The sequence below is a fragment of the Phyllopteryx taeniolatus genome, chromosome 14 (genome assembly GCF_024500385.1).
Source record: "Phyllopteryx taeniolatus isolate TA_2022b chromosome 14, UOR_Ptae_1.2, whole genome shotgun sequence".
NCBI classification, from domain to species: Eukaryota; Metazoa; Chordata; class Actinopteri; order Syngnathiformes; family Syngnathidae; genus Phyllopteryx; species Phyllopteryx taeniolatus.
This window is the reverse complement of record NC_084515.1, coordinates 10,062,597-10,084,894: the sequence shown is the minus strand read 5'-3', so window position 1 is coordinate 10,084,894 and position 22,298 is coordinate 10,062,597. Positions and strand designations below refer to the sequence as shown.

Sequence of the window (22,298 nt, the reverse complement as noted above, 5' to 3'; positions counted from 1 at the left end):
AACCATTCCGATTCACCGTCCCTGACTGGGAACTGTACCGACGCTGTCCCCACAGACGTCATGCGAGTGCACCACTACACCACCGGTAACACACTCACAGGCATATACAATGGTGCATTGAGATACGAGTGACCTGACTATTATTATTTTTTTTCAAGATACAAGCTATAGTGTGTCCTTTTGGGGGGGGGGGGGGGGGGCTTTGGGTTAAGAGCAAAAGTCTGAGATACGAGCACTATATTGCGGCAGTGAACTCAACTCACTTCACAATAAGTAGCAGTTTAACAGACAGTCAACAATTCTTCCAAAAAGGCTTCATGCTGTTTATTGCCACCGCCAGATGAAGTTTACTATCAAACTAGATACAAAACAAGAGAGAATTACATGGTGTGTATTTCAAACAACCACACTGTTTAGCTTAATGCTAACTATATAAACACCATGACGGGCTAACGCAACTTGCATCGATGTGGGACTTTTAGCCTTTTAAGCGATGGATATTTTCACACAAACGGTGCAGCAACATATGTAGACGAACAATATAATGCTCACAGGGATGAATTGTTTATCTACTACTGCAACTTACTGAGAAGCTGTAGCCCTCTCCCTGTATATTTATAAATCTGTCTTATACGGCACCCAGATGACTATGGTCGCGCAAACCAGAAGATGCACCACAATCTCCCATCGAATTGAACCAAAAAATTGTGGTTAAAAAAAAAATATATTTTTTTTTACACTCTGCTTAATTGTCATTACTGTATGTGTTTATAATGTACAATATTATCGAGTGCTCTATATCTTATTATAAACATTGTATTTTAGCTATTGACTGAGGTAAATGTGAGCTACTTTTTTATTGGCTATTGGACAGACTTCGTGATAACGATGCCTTCTGCCCTAACTGGTAGAAAGGCCAAGCCAGTGAACGTGCGCGGTCCCCAAACGCGCAGCTGTCACTAGTGAACCAACACCTAAATCCAATTACCCCACATCAGCTTCCAATCGTTTTTAAGTCAAGCAAAGGGGCTCAAATTATCACCAGGTGCCTGACAAATGTTCTGTACAGCAGCACCGCTCGCCCTGTGAGAACGACCCTGTACTATTGTGACATGTTTGTTCACCCTCGTACCTTTTACGTAGCGAACCACACTTTTAAGCTTTTTTTTTTTTTTTTTGGGTCGATGTGGTGGTGTAGGGGGGGGATTATAAAGCAGTTTTGTCTGGGAACCTGCTTTCCAGGCTCATGTGAGCTCCTTTGTGAACTCATGAAATCATGCATGTCAAGACGTGGAAACGTTCCAACGAGTGCCACTCTGAACCAAGCAGCCACCACTAAGAGGTGAAAAAAAAAAACAGGATACACGTGCGTTATAAGTCGTGATGTTTTAATGTCACGACAGTATTATGAGAGCTGAACTTAGTGCTGACACTTCTTTGCATTAACGCTTTTTGTGTTTTGTTTTTTTGCAAACAGCAAAGACTTGTGGGTTGATAAAAGAGGAGGGATGCATAATTGTGGTTGTAGAGGGCCACACTATAATTGTTTAAGATATATTATCTGCATGTGCCATAAAAGTTCAATCGGGTTCCAAAATTAAAGTTATTAACAGTTTCCGGCAACCCTAAATAAGTCCTTTGAGTTGAGCAGTAATATAGTACTTTATGATCCATTTATCTACTGATCAGTCACAATAAAATGCTGATATTGCACAAATGTAGCATTATGTAGAAATACAACTGTAATCAACACACAAAATGCATATAGGAGCATATCCTGTGCTCGGCAAACACATGCATAACCTAAAGGACTAGAAATTGTACATTACAATGGAATAACTTCCACAAAGAGTCACTTTATGCTAATAAATGGCACTGAAGTTGACAATTTATGTTGGTCATGGTAATTTAAATGAATGCTTTTTTTTTTTTTGTGTGCCTGCGGTCATGTTGGGTTTGGTTTTTCAACTAGAATTGACAAATAGCGTGAGCCTTGTGAGAATAATGTACACGAACAGGCAATACTGTGCACAAACAAACAAAAATGTCCACAAACTGGGAATTCTGTCATGTACACAAGCAGGGAATAATGTTCTCAAACTATGGGAATTGTGTACACTTGTGGAGTGATGTGCACAAAGTGGGAATCGTGTATATAAACAAGCAATAAAGCGCACAAACTGGGAATAATGTACACTCATAGAGAACAAAGTGCACCAACAAAACAAAAAAAATAATAACGTAAGATATCATGGAATAATGTGCACAACACTGGTAGGTAGCCACTCGAGTTCTGCCACCTGAAAGATTTCTGGAGCCTATTGTTTGCAAACATTATGAAAAGGTCTATAACAGGGAATAACGTATTCAAACTGGGAATTCTGTATAGTACAGGGAACAATAATAGGGAATAATGCACACTAATAGAGAATAATGTCCACCAACAGGGAATAATGTAACGGAATAATATGTGCAAACAGGGAATACTGTGCACTAACACTTAACGATCGCGACTTAGTGTGCACAAACTCTACATAAAAGAAGTAATAGGGAACAATACCAAGGAATAATATGCACCAAAAGGGAATGATGTACACGAACATGGAAAACTAACTGGGAATCATGTGGCTCAACTGGGAATTCTGTGTACAATCAAGGGAATAATGTGCCCAAGCATGCAGTCAGCAAGCAAGCAAGCGTGCGTGTGCGGGTTTTATTGAAAGAGATTCTCTCTCTCTCTCTCTCTCTCCCGCTACCTCTTTTCCTCCCCCTTCTCTCTCCTCCCCTCCCCTCCCCTCCCAGCCCAGGCAGCAGCAGCAGCAGCAGCAGCAGCAGCCTGGGTGGTCTCTCTCGCTCTCTCTCGCTCTCTCTCGCTCTCTCTCTCTCTCTCTCTCTCTCTCTCACGCGCTCCACTTTGGTGAGCTGTTGCTTAGCAGCTAATAATAGGCGATGTTTGCAAAGTAATTTGCCTCTTCCTCGGCCAATGGGAGCCGCGGCACTTTTCCATCAAAGCTCCCTTTTCAGGATTTACCGAGAGGCGAACTCGTCCAAACGTTGCCGCAGCGCGATCGGAGGTAGACGTGACGCGCGACCACCAGCAAGACCACCGCTACAGCTACTACCAATACTATCTGAGACGCTGGGTTTTTTTTGTTTTTTTTTTTGTTTTTTTTTGTGCGTGTGTACGTTTTTTAACAACTCCGCGATCGAATGACGACTGAAGGATCTTTACGGATTTGGGCGCATAATGTTGGGATGGAGTTTGGCGACTCGTTCGGCTCCACGGAAGACTAGCAGGACACTTTCTTCCAACTCGTCGGCGCCGGACGCGCTCCTCTCCCATGTTGGATTACTGCGGCGCTCTGTGAAATCGCAGCCGCTTTGTGTGTCGCTTCGCCCCCCAAGTCTGTTCGGACCATGGCCTCGGATAGCGGGGTCGCAGGGGCCGGTGTCTTCGGAGAGTTACCCCCGAGCTACGCGCGCTCACGGCCGGCCGCCGACGCCGACGCGCTCCGGAGACCCAGCGGCTACTGTCACGCCGCTTTTGCACTTAAACAGATCTCAAAGGTGATCAGCCAGGATTTTGTTTACAAGGGCACTTGTTGTTGTTGTTGTTGTTGTTGTTGTTGGGGTTCGGTGTTTAAGGACTATTTAGTCTTTAATTGGGGCTCCCAAATCCAGATCTGTGGTAGCCAAACTTGCAAGAAGTCTCACGTATGGATGACAACGCTTGACTTTTTGGTGTCAAAGTTTGAATTATTTGTGTGGTTAGTATTTCATTACTTCATTGAACTTACACGAGTTAAGGGATTTTGTTTACGAGGGCAGTTTTTTTTCTGTTGGGATTTGGTGTTTTAGGAGTCTTTTACTGCGGTCCCAAAACCTTTGGAAGCCAACTTCCAATAAATCTCATAAATGGAAGAACTACAATAAAAGAAAAATGAATATTGACTTTGCATTAGCATTACTCAATTTATATAAGGGATTTTGTTCACAGAGGCAGCTTTTTTTGTTGGAGAGGTATTTTAGGAGTCTGTAGTACCTAACTGGGGGTCCCAAAACCAACCCTGTGGGTGCCAACCTCCAAAAAGTATGGCTGGACTACACTTGGATTGACTTTTTAGTTGCATTAGCATCAACTACATCAAATTAAGGGATTCTGTTCACTAACTAGCTTCTTTTTTTTTTTGTGGTGGGGTGTTTTAGGAGTGTACCGTCCTTTGTTGGGGGTCCCAAAACTTCAACTTACGAGTTTAAGGGCTAACTAGAGCACATTAGGAAAGCCAATCACTTTCAAGAAGCACAGATGTCTCAACCGTTTAGTACACCATGTTTGTAAATGAATGATTTAACATTTGTAACAGGTTTTTGTTATGGTAACTCTCAAACAAAAGGTGTGCTGTTGCGCAGGTGAGATGAAGATGGAAATAGTAGAAATAGCAATCTTCATTAGGTCAGGGTTCATATTTTAAAAACTACTGAGTGGCCAAGAGAAATGCAACATGTGCTGCATTGGTGGTTAAAGGGTTATTGTAGGGTTGACTCGCATTCCCATTCCGTGTTGTTATAATGTCACACATCCTCGTTTTCCCGAGCGTGTGTTTTTGGCTTCAAGCAGCCCCTCAGAGCAGCACGCCAGGCTCTTGTTTGGAAATGCGGTGGGTCCTGTGAAGGAATTCACTGATTGAGTTTGATCTGACAAAGCATCTTTTCGGACCGCCCGGATGCTTGGATGGGGTTCAGCGCCGCGGAGAGGAGGGAGGGGGGAGAAAGAAACACAGCGGTGACAGCGCTCGCAAGCAAGAATTTCAAGCAAATCTGCACAAAATCTGGCAAGATAGATGAGCTGCAAGCTTTGTTTTGAATATGCAGAAATGTTTGTCAGCAGCTTGATTATTGTGGAACAGTTGTGACTTCCAGTGTGTAAATCGAAGACATTCGGAGCCCTGATGTTGGCCTCCGAATCGTCTTAATTGCGTTGCGTCATGGGAGATCCTGACTCAGCTTTGGACCCGGTTTACGTGATGGATACTGGGTTCCGACAGCCGCGGATTGCTCCTAAACTCTGCAGCGCTTCAGCACCATGTGAAGAGCTGTACAAGGGTTGAAACTGGCAGAGGTGTCAAACTTGTTTTCATCATGAGGCACTTTGTAGTCAGAGTTTCCCTCAGAGGGCAGGTCATAAAGGGGAAACTGCATAAATGTACAGTATATTGTAAAATAATATTAGGTGTGTAATGGAAGGCCAAAAATCTAGCAGAAGCTGAGCTGCACTGTGTTTGTTTACAGATAAGACATGTTGTCCCTTACTCATGGGCTTTTTTGAGGCACCCTGGGGGCCCCAGGTAGAAAGGTCCATGGAGGCTTCCCCAAGAAAAAAAACAGGATGATGTATAAGAAATGACATCGTTTATTAAATAATTGACACTGAAAGCAAACTTTACATACATTGTATCAATAACTAAAGTAATAAATCTGAAATCCCCAGTTGGAAGAATCCTGATGTCATTGCAGTGTCTATGGGGTTGTCGTTGATCTGGGCCAATATCAGCCGTCTCTCAAGACCCCCTACTAGCCACCGACCAGCAACAGCTAGTAAGGGGCCCATGCGGGGGATTCCCGACACATTGTCTTTGTTGTGTCTGAAGCAGCGCCATTGTTTTGTCATTGATACGGGCCAATGCAAGCCGTCTCTTGGGGGCCCCTTCAGCTTGGGGCCCCAGGCAATTGCCTGAGTTGTCTGCCCCTTTGAGCTATCTCTGCCCTTTGTATGTTCTCTCTGGGAACCCTAATAATCGCCATGTCATATTACACAATTATCCCTGGGTTTGGTAATGGTCATTTTTATGTCTATAATTGAACAGAAGTCAAAGAATTGTAGGAAGCTTACCGCAGGCCTTGAGTTTGACATCTGTGGTTTAGCGTATACATCATAATTCTGACTGTCCTTTCCCCCCCACCCGCTTACTTCCTCTCCAGGGGAAGGCGGTAGGTCAGAAAGCTCCCCTGTGGATCCGCGCCAGGTTCCAGGCCCTCCTGTTCTCTCTGGGCTGCCACATCCAGAGGCACTGCGGGAAGGTGCTCTTTATCGGACTCTTGGTGTTCGGGGCCCTCTCGGTGGGACTCCGAGTGGCCGCCATTGAGACGGACATCGAGCAGCTGTGGGTGGAAGGTCAGTTGAATAATTTTTGGATGAAAAAGCGACACCGCCGTGCTTCCTGTGTTGGTTTATTGATCTTTGAGCTGTTTGGTGTTTTTCACCAATGGTTGCAAATGGGGGCTTTAATGGTAATTGAGAGCTGGTGTCATCTCAGTTTATTGGGATGGCACATTTGGTGTGTTGACAGGCTTACTCTCTGTTTGGTTAAATTACAGGGGGGTCCTCGGTTTACGACAGAGTTCCATTGCTAGCGGCGACATAAGGCGGAACGCACTAACCTGTGCCAACGCAGTCGTAAAGTGTTGATTACAGTAAATACTTGTTTGAAAAACACTTCTAGGCCATAAATATAAAACATTCAAATGATAAACAATAAGATAGGGTGGTAACTGAGCATGCCTTCCTGTACTGTATTCGTATACCGCTGCACAAACTAGTCCATTGCGTTCGTAACCTAAAAGCGTCGCATGTCTTAACCCATGGTAGTATACAGGTGAGTCCTTAGTTTACGGTGTAGTAACCTACGTTAACGCAGTAGTAAAGTCGTAATTACAGAAAATATTTGTATGAAAAACACTTATAGGCCTTACATGTGAAATAATCAAATCTAAAAACAATCGTTTCATGATGACTGAGCTTACCTTCTTGTCAGGTGAAAATGTATTGTTAAACCGCGCCGTAGTCTATCACTAGCCTACAGTATGCTAACACACCAGTTGTTGTAAGTTGCAATTACGGCAGATATTTGTTTGAAGAACACATCAAAATAGTAAATATGAGACAACTGTATGACAGTCAGTTTGGGTGATAACCATGCGTACCTTCTTGTGCCGTTTGACCACGTATTCTTACGCCACATTGTACAACCCCAATTCCAATGAAGTTGGGACGTACTGCTAAACATAAATAAAAACAGAATACAATGATTTGCAAATCATGTTCGACCTATATTTAATTGAATACACTACAAAGACAAGATATTTAATGTTCAAACGGATAAACTGTATTGTTTTTAGCAAATAATTATTAACTTAGAATTTTATGGCTGCAACACGTTCCAAAAGAGCTGGGACAGGGTCATGTTTACCACTGTGTTTCATCACCTTTTCTTTTAACAACATTCAATAAACATTTGGGAACAGAGGACACTAATTTTTGAAGCTTTGTAGGTGGAATTCTTTCCCATTGTTTCTTGATGTACAGCTTCAGCTGTTCAACAGTCCGGGGTCTCCGTTGTCGTATTTTACGCTTCATAATGCGCTACACATTTTCAATGGGAGACAGGTCTGGACTGCAGGCAGGCCAGTCGAGTACCCGCACTCTTTTACTACGAAGCCACGCTGTTGTAACACGTGCAGAATGTGGTTTGGCATTGTCTTGCTGAAATAAGCAGGTGCGTCCGTGAAAAAGTCGTTGCTTGGGTGGCAGCATATGTTTCTCCAAAACCTGTATGTACCTTTCAGCATTAATGGTGCCTTCACAGATGTGTAAGTTACCCATGCCATTGGCACAAACACAGCCCCATACCATCACAGATGCTGGCTTTTGAACTTTGCATCCATAACAGTCCGGATGGTTCTTTTCCTCGTAGACCCGGAGGACACGACGTCCACAATTTCCAAAAACAATTTGAAATGTGGACTCGTCGGACCACAGAACAAGGTCACGGGCATTCAATGTTGGTTTTCGGCCTTGCCGCTTACATGCAGTGATTTCTCCAGATTCTCTGAACCTTTTGATGATATTATGGACCGTAGATGATGAAATCCCTAAATTCCTTGCAATTGTACCTTGAGGAACATTGTCCTTAAAGTGTTCGACTATTTTCTCACGCACTTGTTCACAAAGAGGTGAACCTCGCCCCATCTTTGCTTGGTGAATGACTGAGCAATTCATTGAAGCTCCTTTTATACCCAATCATGGCACCCACCTTTTCCCAATTAGCCTGTTCATCTGTGGGATGTTCCAAACAGGTGTTTGATGAGCATTCCTCAACTTTCTCAGTCTTTTTTGTCACCTGTCCCAGCTTTTTTGGAACGTGTTGCAGCCATAAAATTCTAAGTTTATGATTATTTGCTAAAAACAATAAAGTTTATCAGTTTGACCATTAAATATCGTTTTTGTAGTCTATTCAATTAAATATAGGTTGAACATGATTTGCAAATCATTTTATTCTGTTTTTATTTATGATTAACACAACGTCCCAACTTCATCGGAATTGTAGTCTACCCCTAACCAATGCTAATGCAGTAGTAAAGTCATAATTACAGCAAATATTTGTTTTAAAAGCCTTTCTTGGTCATAAATATGAAATAATCAAATGAAAAAGAATCAGTCAATGTGATAACTGAGTGTACCTTCTTGTGCCAGGTGACAACGTATTCTTACGCCGCTGCGCAAGCTAGTTCATTGCAAATATGATGTGTAGTTGTTTTTTTGGGATGGCTATTTGATTACATTTCCTTGACTGACTACGATCAACTGATTGATCAAGTGTTACCTTTCTTACACATTGTACTGTTTGGAAACAAATAGGAGAATCTCTCTGTAGTGCTGTGAGCTCAGTGTCAGGCCTTGGATGTGGATGGAGCTCAACTTCCCACAGCTGACGTCATGTTGGCACCTCTTTAGACAGCAAATTAGTGGAGACTTAATCAGCGGTTCACTCCGTTTGGCCTCAATTTGCATCAAGACACGATTCATCAACAATCAGTTCTTAATTGATTATGTAGTCGGAATGATTTCATCTGTGTCTATTAGTATTAGGAGCTCATGTGGAGAGTGATCGTGTTGCACCTCGGGCACGCTATCTTCGGTTTAGCTGCCGCTGGGTTTTAGGTCAAAGTTATCTGTACGTTATTTTTTTTTCCAGGGGCAGAAGCAGCTTTATTTGGTTTTTCACACTGGCCAAAATTCCTTTTAAACCCCCAGGCTTTCAGTGTCGGGGCTGATCCCTGCAGCAGATGGACTGTGTGAATGGTTAGCCATCTTTGAGAGAGGAGGAGGAGGGTGGTGGACGGGGGTGTTAGACCCCACCATCCACACACACACACACTCACTCACTCACTCACTCCCTCCTCCCCTACAGCTCCCTGTGTGGTCCCTAACTATTCTTGGATTCCATTCAACAAGAGGCGAGGCAGGCAGGCAGGCACCCCCCCCTTAAACCACCGCCTCCTGCCCTACCTCCTCCTCCTAGGAAAAAAATCTGAGTGAATGCATCTGAAGTTTACCCACCTGTTTTGCACGCTCTAAAAGCGCCACAGCAGTTGGTGAATATAAACAGACCCTATAGGGCCTTTTTCGGCCCACCATGTCAGCGTAGGACGGGGGGGTCAAGACGGCTCTGGCCTGAGCGGAGCTGGAGTCACGCACTCTTGATATTTACTAGTTTAATTTCGATCTTTTTAGCCTCAGCATATATTCATTATCAGCAGCGCAACAAAAGTAGTCCCTGCCTCTTTTCTCTTTCACTTCTTAATAGTGTAAAGATTCCGGATTACCTTTTGAGCTAATTGGCCAGGCCACGTTTTTTTTAAAGGAGATGTTTAGATGTTTGTGTGCCAGTTGTTTTGCTGTGGGACTGAAGGAAGGAACAGGGCAGTGAGGAGGGAGAGTGTGGTAGTGTGTGTGTGTGGGAGGGGGGGGGGGGGGGTTAAAAAGGAATGCTGTGCCTGTAAGAGGCCGTGGCCAAGTTTCTAAAGTTTCTGCCTGCCTTGTTTCCACCAATAGCCCATTCACAAAGCTGCTAGGGGCCTCAATGGAGAGTAAAGTGGTTGTGGGACAAGGAGAGGTTAGTTCTCACACGCACAAATTTGAGTAAACACTCGCACGGCAGCACACGAACCGCAAAACAAAAGGACACTGACTGATAAGATGGGCGATATCTCAGTGCAGGGCTCAAATAGTTTAGTTTCATTTTTGGGAAATTAGACACTTTTAGGAGGCGTGTAGGACTGTTTGTAAAATAATAGCCAAAATAAATGAATAAATGTGTGAATGTGGAGCCTTTCTTTCCAAAAAAATGTAAAGGACTAAATTGAGTAGTAATTAAAAAGTGCCTTTATTTTAATTAGAAAAAAAAATCTCATTCATATTATATTTATATATGTTGTAATTTTACATAAAGAGAATAAGTACATTAAAATGTGTCAGATATTATGGTAAAATGTATCATTTAAAAAATATATAAATATAGCATTATAAGGCAAAATATGTCCTTTTTATTATTGTTAAAATTTATTATTTTAATACAAAAAAAAATTTCATTTAAATTATATTCATTTACAATATATTGTAATTTTACTTAGAAAATAAAATTAAATGAAAATATGCAATTTGAAGGAAATACGTACATAATACATGACATTTTAAGAACACTATTATGGATTTTGACCTAAAAATATATTATTTGAATACAATATAATTGTATTTAATGTCATTCATTGTTTTAAATATTTTTTTTTGTTGTAATTATACTTAAATAAATTATACAGTACAAATAAAATACAAAAATTGTCAGATATTATGCCTAAATATTGCATTTTTAAGAAAACTAGCATTTTAAGGCAAACTATGTAGCATGATGATGATGATGATGATGATTATTATTATTATTATTATTATCATTATTATTAAAGACAAAATATTTTAATACAAAAAATTTAAAACGATAGTCATCTATAAGTCTACTTGTTTTCAACCTCTTTCTTCATATGCCGCTGCAGTAATCTTCTGTGCCGCATGATTTTTTAAGAAAATAATGTCATTTAAGCATATTCCCAAGATGACATTTCCTAGTTTCCCACTAAATGATTGCAAAATCCCATTGGAATGTGCTCGTGAAGGTGTCAGGTGCTTCACGTTATGAGGTATTGTTTTGAGAACTGTCCTGACACGACACACACGTTTACTCTGTCATCTTTGTCGCCTTTTTGCGCACATAGCCTGACTTGTCTGTTGTGTGTGTGTGCGTTTCTTGAGATTTCAGGCTTCCTCCCACCTCCAGGAGCGTCTTTTGTCTTCACACCTGTGTGGTAGTATAAGAGTGTTTAGTCTGATGAGGGGTTTAAGGACAACAGAGAAAATATGCCAGCCACATCCACAATGTTTGCATACTGTAAACAATCTTTACCCCGCTTTCACGTGTGAAATTTGAGCTTGGCAACATGTGACCAAGCCAGTATTGTCCTTGAAAAGGGGGTAAAAGTGGGGTAGTAAAAAATTTTTAAAAAAAAGATGCAGGAAGAGGAGAGTGATGGGAGTAGACGCCCAGCAGGAGCAGGGGGTGGTTGAGACAGGAAAGACTGGAAGTTTATGACCCGCTGACACATTTTCGCCTTGCCTTGTCTCATTTTTAAACATCACGATCCTGTGAGTGGTGAGGTGTTGCTATTGAAAAAAAAACATCTGTGGAGGTTAAAAAAAAAGGAGAGAAAAGGCCTCAGTGTTTCTGTAAACAAATGCTTCCGAGCTGAGTTTTAGGTGAGCCGTGACAGCCGCGTTCAGTGATTCCAACTGTCTAAACAAGAGTGCAGGGGAGAGAAGGCCGAGCAGGCGCACCACATGTCCCATAAAGAGGATGGGAGAGGTGGGAGTTGGGGTCTCATGACCACAGTAATGTGCAGTACAGTATAGTAGCATCCAAATGAGGCTTGGTGAGAGAAAATACAAAGAGAAAACACCTCAGAGTTTGCACAAAGAAACTTTTTGGTTTTTTTTTTGGGGATTTTTTTTTTCCACTCTAAACAAACCACAGCAGGTAAGTGCTACAATTCATGTGTGCGCACACAGCGGCCTAGTTCGGATGGAGAAAGGGAGCTCTATGAAGCATTATTGGAGGTGAATAGTGCGCGCTGGGTGCACCAGCTAGATAAATAAACTCCCAGTGCTCAGGGCCCGGGACCTCACTGGTAGAGAGAACAAACAAGAGCAGAGGCAACCTGGGTCAGCTCCAAATGTTTATTTCACACCCCCCCCCCCCTTTTTTTTTTTTTACACTCCATCCTTCAGCCCGAGTCACACCTTGCCTTTCTCAGCATCCCCCCCAAAACAGGACCACCCCTCAAGTAAATATCACACCATGCAACTTTAGACGTGTTAATATGACAAGTTTGTCTTTTCACACTCGCTCTGCTTGCCTTAATGGATCACTGAGGATAGATTGGGACTATAACAATGAATGATAATGTCAAGTGTGAAATGATCAATCAAATAACTTGAATAATTCGATTACAAAAAAATGAAGGGGAAGCAAAATCTCTCCACACGGACTAATGTTACTGCAGTAGCACGCATCACTCTGCATGTGGAGAAATAAGTTGGCGTGATTGCGGCGAGCCAAGAGGAAAGAGTGCGTAAAAGTCAAGAGAATGCCCAAAGTTTGGTATCATGTTACACTTTAAAAAAAGATTAAGTGCAATGTGCACAATCACAAACACAGAAGGTAACATATCGATGTTACCTAATTTAATATAGCCTACCATCGCTAGTTAGAATGTATTGCAATGCTTCCGCAAGTGACCAAGTATAGACACAGCAAAGGTGCACTTGTAATCACTTTATTGAACAAACGATAAGAAAAAAACAAACACATAATAAGTGATTTGTGTGCTGAACTCCTGTTTCAAGCTGAATAATGCTAATATTAGCATAGCATGGATGTAGCTCAAGTGTCATGTTCTTTAATTGAGATAGAATCAACAGAACCTCAGCTGGTCACAGCCGACTAATGGTCTCCATTTTGAGAGCACGGTGCAGAAGTGTGCAACATTTCAGTCTTACCGTTCTAGGTTTGAATCTTGGCTCTGGCATTCCTATGTGGCGTTCGCATGTTGCGTGTGTTTTCTACTGCTGCCTCCCACGTCCACAAAAACATGCATGTTAGCTTCATTGAATGTGAGTGGAAATGCTTGTTTGTCTATATGTGCCCTGCGACTCTGTCCAGGGTGGACTGAGCGTCTTTCACCAAAAGTCACCTGGGATAGGCTCTGTCTCACCCGTGACCCTAGTGAGGGCAAGCGCTATAGATAATGGATGGATGGAATTATGATATGAAGGTTCTAAACTCCTGTTTCCACACAGGATGTAGCTCAATTTAAACAGATGATGTCTTGTGTAAACTTCTTCAGACAGCAAAGTAGTTGAGATTCAATAGCATCTCTGCTGTTTGTGGCCATGTAGAGCAGTTCAACTATCAATTACATATAGTTGACATAATTGTAGATTAATAATCCATCAGTCGATTATCTCCGAATACTTCCCGCATAAACCCTGTGATTGACTGGCGACCAGTCCATGGTGTACTCAAGCTCTCACCCAAAGGATAGGAGAAGGGATAGGCTCACCGTTGACCTGGGGCAATTCTAGAATCAGAGGTTTAGGTGTGTTGCGCTCCCATCAAGGCAAGATACCAGCACCTACCAAAACAGGCTAAAAATGCCTATACCCTCAACCCTGAACAGGATAAGCGCTACAGAAAATAGATGGATGGATATTTGTAACAAAAAAGTATAATGCATATATTCTCCTACTATTTTTGGACTTGGAAAAGCGGCATAATGAAAACTCAATCAATATAGGGCGGCATCCTTTGTTTCTTTGGCTGAGGAGCCAACCCTTTTGTCTTTGCCACGCACAGCATAAAGCGACACCAGTCTGCACCATTTTCCGCTGTCTTTACATCGTGGTCATATAAAACTTAGATGTGGAGGGACACTGGATGCTCTCTTGGTACTTGTAAGAGAAAGAGTGTGGGGGGGGGGGGGGTGTTAAAAAAAAAAAAGAAATGATTCCCGGGCTCAATAAATTCATTTCTGCTTTGAATGAGACCAGCAACGTGGAAAAAGTTTGCCTTTCAGGCTGGGATGAATGTATGTTTCAACCACACATTAAGCAGTATTAGCGGTCAGTGGAGTGTCTAATGTGACTATTTTTCACAGTGGCCAACACTGGCCACGATTAGCATAATTAGCAGAGGCAAGCCTATACATATGGAAATGAAAAGTGCCTAAATGCCAGCCCCGGTGGAAATTTATGTGTGGTGGCTAACACCGCTGGCACATCTGAATAGAATGTAAGTGAAACAGATTTTTTTTATGTTGCTTTCTGTTTTCTACTGGAAACAAAGCTCTTTCTCACGTACACGTATCGCTTATTTTGTTTTAATTCTTCAACTTCTAATATAATCCAACAATAGGTAAGTATAATACAGAAGTAGACAAAAAGCTCACACTGTATTTCGATAAGTAAGATAGCTCTAAGTGCCAGCTTGTCTCTTTTTTTTTTTGTGCCCCCTCCCAACCTCCCATTCCCACTCCCACAGTCGAGTCTGGCATTGTTTTACAGGCTGGGAACGTTTTGGTCCATTTGCTTTTTGTTGTGATGAAGGGAAGAGGAAAAAAACAAAACTCCCGCTTTATTTTATTCTGCTGTTTGTTGGGAAACATCTGAAAGAAATTGAAGGGTTGACGGACAACAAAAGGGTGGTGCATTGGGAGTGGAGCTGCACTCTGGAGGGGTCTGCCCATCTGCTAGGGGCAGCACAGTTAAGGATGTGTGGGACAGGCTGGACTGGGCCAATCCTGGTTATGATTAGTCCACATGTAACAAATGGAATTAGAGGTTTGATTGGCCAAGAGAGTTGACTTCCATCCATCCATTTTCTATAGTGCTTGTCCCTCATTAGGGTCAGGGTGCAGGGTGACCAGGAACCTATCCCAGCTGACTTTGGGTGAGAGGTAGGGTACACATTGGACGGGTTGCCAGTCAGTTGTAGGTCACATAAGGACAAACAACCATTCACACATTCACACCTATGGACAATTTAGAGTCTTCAATCCCAGCTGACTTTTTGGCGAGAGAAGCTGGGTCTACATAGATGGAGTACAGTCCTTGGCTGCCACCAAGTGATGCTATGCTAACGTTAGCATCATTCCACTCAATACAACACTGGCGTCAAAGTTTAGAATCGCATACATGATTAATATTCCAAATATGGTCCAATAGCCGTCCCTACTCGGTCGCTTGGCACTTGTGTAGCAGGTTAAAAAAAGAAAAAGAAAGCCCACGTCACTTTCAGCCCTCCTCTTCTCGGGTCTTCCTCCAGAACAGCGTGGGGCCTTTCAGAGGCCCCCCCTAATCCAGCTAATCTACCACGCTGAACTTTGAAGGTGGCCTGGCCTGACCCAGCGTGGCCTGGAACAGGGGACTAAGGGCCTGTACGCCACCACAAGAGAATAGAATAGAATAGGTTGCCTCTGCTCTGTCCCGTAAAGCCTCATATATATATTTGCCTCAGTTTGGGAAATCTCAGCTTTAACAGGAAGGGAAGGGTCACGACGAGAGGAAATGACTGAGGTTGCTGAAGTCCAGCGTTTACCCCGGGCCACACACGTTCATCCAAACATTAAGTCTGTGCGACCCAGAGTCATGAAGCCATGTCAGGGCTTGTTTTGACGTTTCTTTTCACCTTCTCAGTCTTGTAACTCTGCTCGAGACGGTCAAAGAATGACAATGTTGTTTTATGGCTTTTTTATTCATCTTTAGGCATGTTGCCCACCACATCTTAATATCTTAACTCCCTTGTAGTAAAATAAGCATCCACTTGGGCGTTAAAATCCCTAGTCTCCTGACTCAAAGATGTTTTTTTTTTTTAAATACCTTCTGAGGAGAAAATTTTCCAAGGAACGGTCTCTTTAAGGTTGCAGTCCACAGATTGAGTGCTAGGAGAGGCTGGGGGGGGGGGGGGGGTGCACGACTGCGAAGAAAGACGAGAGGAGACTCAAAGAAAAGACAAGTGGTCCATCTGGGGCCGAGCCGGAGTGAGCGAGCGCGGTGGTTTGTGAAGTTGAGGTGTTTGGGGCCGGACCAGGGGAAAGAGCGCGCGAGAGAGCAAAAGAGCGATAGAGAGAGGAGGCGAGAAGGAGAGAGGAGGGCGGATCGGGCCGCCTGGGTGGTCCAGATGGGAGGAACAAGACACAAATAGCTATAATTTACTTCAGGAGGCCTGTAATTACAGAGCCAAAGTCTCTCTCGCCGAAGCCACCCAGTTCCTGTTGGGATCAAAAACCCCAACGCTGTAGAGGTTAACATACGAAACGTCAAAAAAGGTTTTAACAGATGTCAATGGAAGAAGTTCAATTTTGTCTTTTACACATTGGGATGTAGCCATAGGTCTCTGAGTTTAGGCCATTACAATCAATTCATTGATTTATTAAGATTGGGTGGAGTTATTGATTAATTGCATTCTGAAAAAAATGAGGCATAAACTGATTTAATCACAATTAGTTAGCTTTCTAAGACCTTGCACACACATTAGGATTGTTTATACTGTATGTTACAGAACCCACACATGAAGATAAATGACAGTTTTGAACGTAGTACTGTATGTGGTGTGCTTACATAAAGATTCTCTTCCACCACTGATCTAGAAGCCTGTCTTTCAATACAGAAATGTTGCATGATCAAAGTTGATCAAACAAAAATTAAGAAGAAGAAACATAGCAACATCTGGGAAACACAAGACACAACATGGCAGAGGACACACGAGAGGTGGGAATGATGGTGGTCTTGGAACTTTTTTTTTTACGGAAAAATGCCGAACTAAGAAGAAGAAAAGACTGTGGAAAATAATCCTGGAGACAGCGTGAAAGCGGGCTTTATAGTCTTTTGAGCAAGCTAGAAGTGAGTTCTCAAATTAAGATAATGGCTGATGTTATTATCCTAGTAACACAGTAGCATGTTTGTTTTAGTTACGTCCGCTTCATTCCGTTTCACGTCACATTTCACAGTCATGACTCGGGAGTTATCAGCTTTTCCCACACACAAAAGATTTTTGGTCGTAAATATTAAACGCATTTAACATTTGTCGGCCCTGACCTGCTTCGGACCCTATTATCGGGACAAATTCACTCTAAACACAGCTCAGACCACAGGATAATCTTAGTAGATAATCTTTTAAAACAAAATAATCTGGCTTGGTTGGGAAGGGGCAAAAACAGCTTGATTATCTCTGTGTCCCAGGCCTACAATAGCATACATGGCATCTGTTGATCATCGCTATGGCACAACTCCTCCGGCCAGCATTATTCTTCTCAGTGCAACACTGGCTTGGAAACAGGAGTTCAGAAGATTCAGTGAGTGTGTTATTTTGAAAAAACAATTGTTTGTTTGTTTTTCTCTGGCAGATTCCCTAGTAAGAGTTTGTCAAAGTACAAGTCTGGAATTCACCCAAAATAGCTGCCTCAAACCAAAATGGACGACTTCCTGTTCAATTCCGGGCTTGGGTCCTTGAGACATTTTAGTGTGTTCAGCTACAATAGATATGTCCACCGATTTTCATGTTGATCAATGAAACTGGCGCTGGGGGCTAATTTCTAACTTTCAGTTGGGGACGTGCATTTTAACCATTTTAACCATGATCCACACGCCTGAAAAAAGTGGTGCCATTTTGAATATATTGAGGCCCCCTAAAAGGTGATCCAAGAGGGCCACCAAAACAAAGCAATTTCAACAATTATATATGTATTAATAATATACCGTTCTCGCTGTGTGAGCACCGGTTAGACCAAATGCGATCTGTCAGGAAATGACCTAAACTTTTACTGTTGCCGTTCTCTCCAAATGAAAACATCTATGTCAACATTGGGAGGAATGTCCATTTGGGGGATGCACTGAGCTCGACACCGGCGACTGCAAATAAACGAGGTGATGTGATATCCTCCGCCCCCACTTGCAGCGAAGGTAATTAAAGCCTTGAAAGTGCGGTATAGAAATATTGGAGCCCCCTCCCCTCCCTGAGGTCCAACTTGGATCTCAGACGTTCATAGGCCTCGCCGTTTGTTTTTACTTTTGCTCCCCATCAATTACAGGCTGGATAGGGTAGGTGCACAGCACACTAGTGTACACTGAACCCCCGTTAATCGCAAGGTACATGTTCCAGCCCCACCTGCAATAGGTGAAAATCTGCAATATAGAGACCTTCTTGTGCATAGTTTTACTGCTTTCACATGCTTTATACATTTAAAAAAGTGATTAGAACACACTTAAACTTACTAAAAGACACTTTTTAAAAGTTATTTAGCACTAGTTCTCACTTTCTTGCTGTCAAGAAATGATCGTATAGCATCACTTTGAAGAGAGGAAAAGAGATTCTGGCTCACACCTTATTGGTCACTCCCAGTTGAAGTTTACTATGAAATGGAGACGAAACACGATAATCAACCACTGTATAAAAACTGCAAAAATGTTCAACCAAATGGTATACTTTGATCTAACTAAAGTCAGCTAGCTTAAAGGTAGCATAAAATGCAAAACACACAAATTAGCATAGATGTTACCATAATGATAAACCTTCAAAAAGCTGCTATAACACAGCTTTAACACACCCGGAACAGCAACCCACACAAAGAAAGTATACAACAAAAAAGAATTAAATCTTGTGCTGTACAATATATTTAAATACCAAAATGTTCAGCCAAGCCATATCATTTTGTCTAACAAAAGTACGCTAGCTTAACGCTAACATGTAGTGCGAAACACCATGGCATGGAGTCAAGAGATACATGCCCACCCTTTTGTTGCCCAGGATCGAGTACAAAGCCGTGAAAGTGACTACAAGAGTGACAAGAGTTAGAATTAAGGAGGAGCTACTTTTTACAAAGCTTCCCACATTCCCCCCTTCAATCTCCTCACGGCATTGTCATGTAGCGGGACAGCGAGAGAGGGGCAGACGGGCCCTCTGTGATCCGGCGTGGCATGTTTCATGTCCACTTGGCACGGGCACAGATCCCCTGGCTGGCAAACTCTTTTCAGGGCAACCTCTTGTAATTAGGAGGCTGGAGCGTATATGGCGCGCACACACACACACACACACACACACACACACACACACACACACACACACAGCATTCCTCTTCCCCTCTTTCAACCCCTGCTCATCTCGCTCTCCTCTTTATCGACGTCTCTCCGACACAGCGTCTTTAACAAATCAATTTACTTGACTTTATATGCTTTTATGTCTTTCATCCTTCACTTCTGTGCACAGCGATCTGCAATATGCAGCCTTGAAGGCAGCCATTAGAGCGCATTGCAATATTTTGTCTTTTAATAGCGTTTGTGACTTTTTATAAATCCATCCATTTTCTTTAGCGCTTATCCTCAATTCTTTTTCATCATGCAATGTTGTTATAATGCTACACCCTTGACAATGACATTATTAGATTTAATTAAATGTGACTCACTTTCATTTACCAGTGCATTATTTTATTATTACAAGTATTAATATCTTTGAATACAATACAGTACTTATTTTGTATCCAGTATAAAGAGGTTTTATTGTCTATTTATTTATATTACATGTATGTTGTTATTATTATTATATTATGATGTACTATCATATGGTTCCCCAAATAGAACAAAGCCCTCGTTCTGGACAAATTGTCACTATTTCCCTTCTGTTTTGTGCGTGCGCCTTTGCATCTTAGCTGAGCATCTAAGTCCCGCTGTAGATAAGCATAGGATAAAGACAAATGAGATTATTTTTCATGGATTTGAACTAGTCGATGGTATCTGCCATGCTGAGTGGGATGGTGAAGGGATGTGGAGGATTAATCTTAACTTTTTTTTTTTTAAGTAACTTTTTTTTAAGTAACTGGGCACATCTGCTTCACAGAAGGAGCCAATGTGAAGCTGCATTAGTCATTTCTTTTGGCCAGACGCTGCGTTGTGTGAAGTGCCTTCAAAACCAACACTGGCGAGGGCCAAGGGCGTTGCTCGATATACACGTGCGTGTGCGTTCATGCGCAAATATATGAACACACTTTTTTCTAATACGGCCAAATGTGTAACATTGATGGATGCCTGCAGTGATGTGTGAATCCAAAAGATGAACTGCATAGGTAAAGGATCCTTTTTTTTTTTTTTTTTTTTTTTTTTCCCCAAAAGCTGGTAGCCGGGTGAGCCAGGAGCTTCACTACACCAGGGAGAAGCAAGGCGAGGAGTCCATATTTACCTCACAGATGCTCATCCAGACCCCCAAAGAACGGGGCACCAACATTCTTACCCAGGAGGCTTTGCTGGTGCACATGGAAGCCACACTGTCTGCCAGCAAGGTCCAGGTGTCACTGTTTGGAAAGTAAGTGGAGAGTTTCATGAGCAAGATCTTGTGTTTTGTTTGATAAAAATAGTTGATTTCATTTGTTTTGTGTTTGCTCCCATAGGTCATGGGATCTCAACAAAATATGTTACAAATCCGGGGTCCCTATAATTGAAAATGTCATGATTGAAAGGGTAAGTTTCAGCATTCTTTAATAATATTATTTTGACCAATTTAACATTTCCTCTTGATGCGTGTGTAATTGTTGATGTTTTCCCATTCCCAGATGATTGACAAGCTATTTCCTTGTATGATCATCACCCCGTTGGATTGTTTTTGGGAAGGGGCCAAGCTACAGGGAGGTTCCGCCTATTTACCGTAAGTGATGGAATACTCGCACTACTTACTTATTTTAGGGAAAGCATCTTTTTTTATTCGAACATTTACGTTAATGAGTGACATCACTGGGTGAAGTCACGACAGCTAATGCTCGTTAGCCTCCCAGAGTTAGCGCACCGCCTAAAAGCTAAAACATGAACACTTCTTTTTTTTAATTTTTTTTTTATTTTATTTTTTTAAATCCCAGCAACAGATAAGACAGTAAAATGTTCATTTCTCTGTCATTCTTTACTGCATGTTGACAGTTATGAACTACATTACCAAGTAATGGGACCTAACATCTTAGTTCGTCTGCCAAAGTTAGCTCATAGTTCTACAGTTCCGAGACAATACTTTTTATTTTAATCACAGCACCAGTTTACCAAGGCTAAATATGAATATTAATCCTTAGTAATGTTCATTTCTTGGTCATTTTTATATACACATTTAAATACATTACACCAGCTTAGCTAACACCTGCTGGCCTGTTAAAGTTAGCTCATAGCCTACCGTGACTTTTTCATCACAGCAGCAGGTTGCTAAGGTTGGAAAATGTTCATTTCTCAATCATTTTTTTCATTGGACATTTACAATAATGAGCTACATAACCAAGAAATGGGACTTAACATCTTAGCTAATGGAAGCAAACATTTAGTCTTAAAGTTCACATGAAATTCTTTTTATTGTAATCACAGCTATAAGTTGCCAAAACAGTCAAATCTTCTTCTTCTCCTCCATCTTCTTTAACTCCTCCTCCTTCTCTGTTAGCTGACACTCACTATCCTGCCAAAGTTAGCTCCTAGCTAGTTAGCCAATATGTATTCATCACTTTTTCATGTGTATTTATCTGTAATTTGCTGTAACTCCCTTGTGTATTAATGTAATTTAGAAGCAGAGGGGAGCTACTTTTATAAGCGTAGTAGACGACAAGCAATAGTTATTTTCTTGATGCATTGCAGCCATGTTAGACAGCCTCTGGAAGATGGTAAATGTAAATTGTATAGCGCTTTTCTAACTTCGAGGAAGTCAAAGCGCTTTAGCACTCTCGCTTTATTTACCTACTGATGACGCAGCATCAGGAGCAACTGGGGGTTCAGAATCTTGCTCAAGGACACTTCGACAGGGTCACAAGGGCATGTTCGGGTTGGTGGACGAACACTCTACCACCTGAGCCATGCCGCCTCTGTAGCAAAGACTTTTTTGGGGGGATGTTCATAACTTTTACCACACGCTGGACGGAAAGATACACTCAGGCTGTCAGTGGGAGCTGTGACTGACAGCGGCGGTCAGTAATAGAGTTCTTTTCGGGCCCGGGCTGTGGGGGTGGGGGGTGTCCTGACAGGGAAATTCAAAAAGAGAAAGTGAGGCAGTGAGGGAGAGATGGTGGGCTTGTAGAGGGAAGCAGGGTGGGGTGGCGGTGGTGGTGGTAGCAGGGGAGCCCTTTGGACCAGACAATGGTAAGCATTCTTTCAGTTTACGAGTGAGTGTCCATCAGTGCAGGGGCCCCAGTGGAGGGAAGGAGGGAGGGAAATTTGGGAGTTGGGGGTGCCCCGGCTTTGTCAGCTCACGGCTAACACTTGCCATTCTCATGGTAATGCCCCCGCGCTCCCAGCTCCCCAAGTTGTCCAACAAATAAAATGGGCCGCATTCAAACCTCAAGTCCCT

General features: G+C 42.3%; 1 protein-coding gene across 4 annotated transcripts in view; it reads left to right on the top strand.

Moving 5' to 3' along the window:
• The window catches only part of ptch2 (patched 2), a 56,623-nt gene that overhangs the window by 12,972 nt on the left and 21,353 nt on the right, over positions 1–22,298 (top strand). For 2 of the 4 annotated variants that reach the window (XM_061796676.1, XM_061796675.1), the window contains 4 exons: positions 5,980–6,172; positions 20,105–20,294; positions 20,380–20,449; positions 20,542–20,633. In XM_061796676.1, coding sequence (XP_061652660.1) covers positions 20,179–20,294; positions 20,380–20,449; positions 20,542–20,633 — 278 coding nt within the window. In that variant the 5' untranslated portion in view covers positions 5,980–6,172; positions 20,105–20,178. Of the gene's footprint in view, positions 1–2,946; positions 3,568–5,979; positions 6,173–19,819; positions 19,945–20,104; positions 20,295–20,379; positions 20,450–20,541; positions 20,634–22,298 lie in introns of those variants that run through there. The other 2 variants (XM_061796674.1, XM_061796677.1) reach the window with 2 other exon arrangements.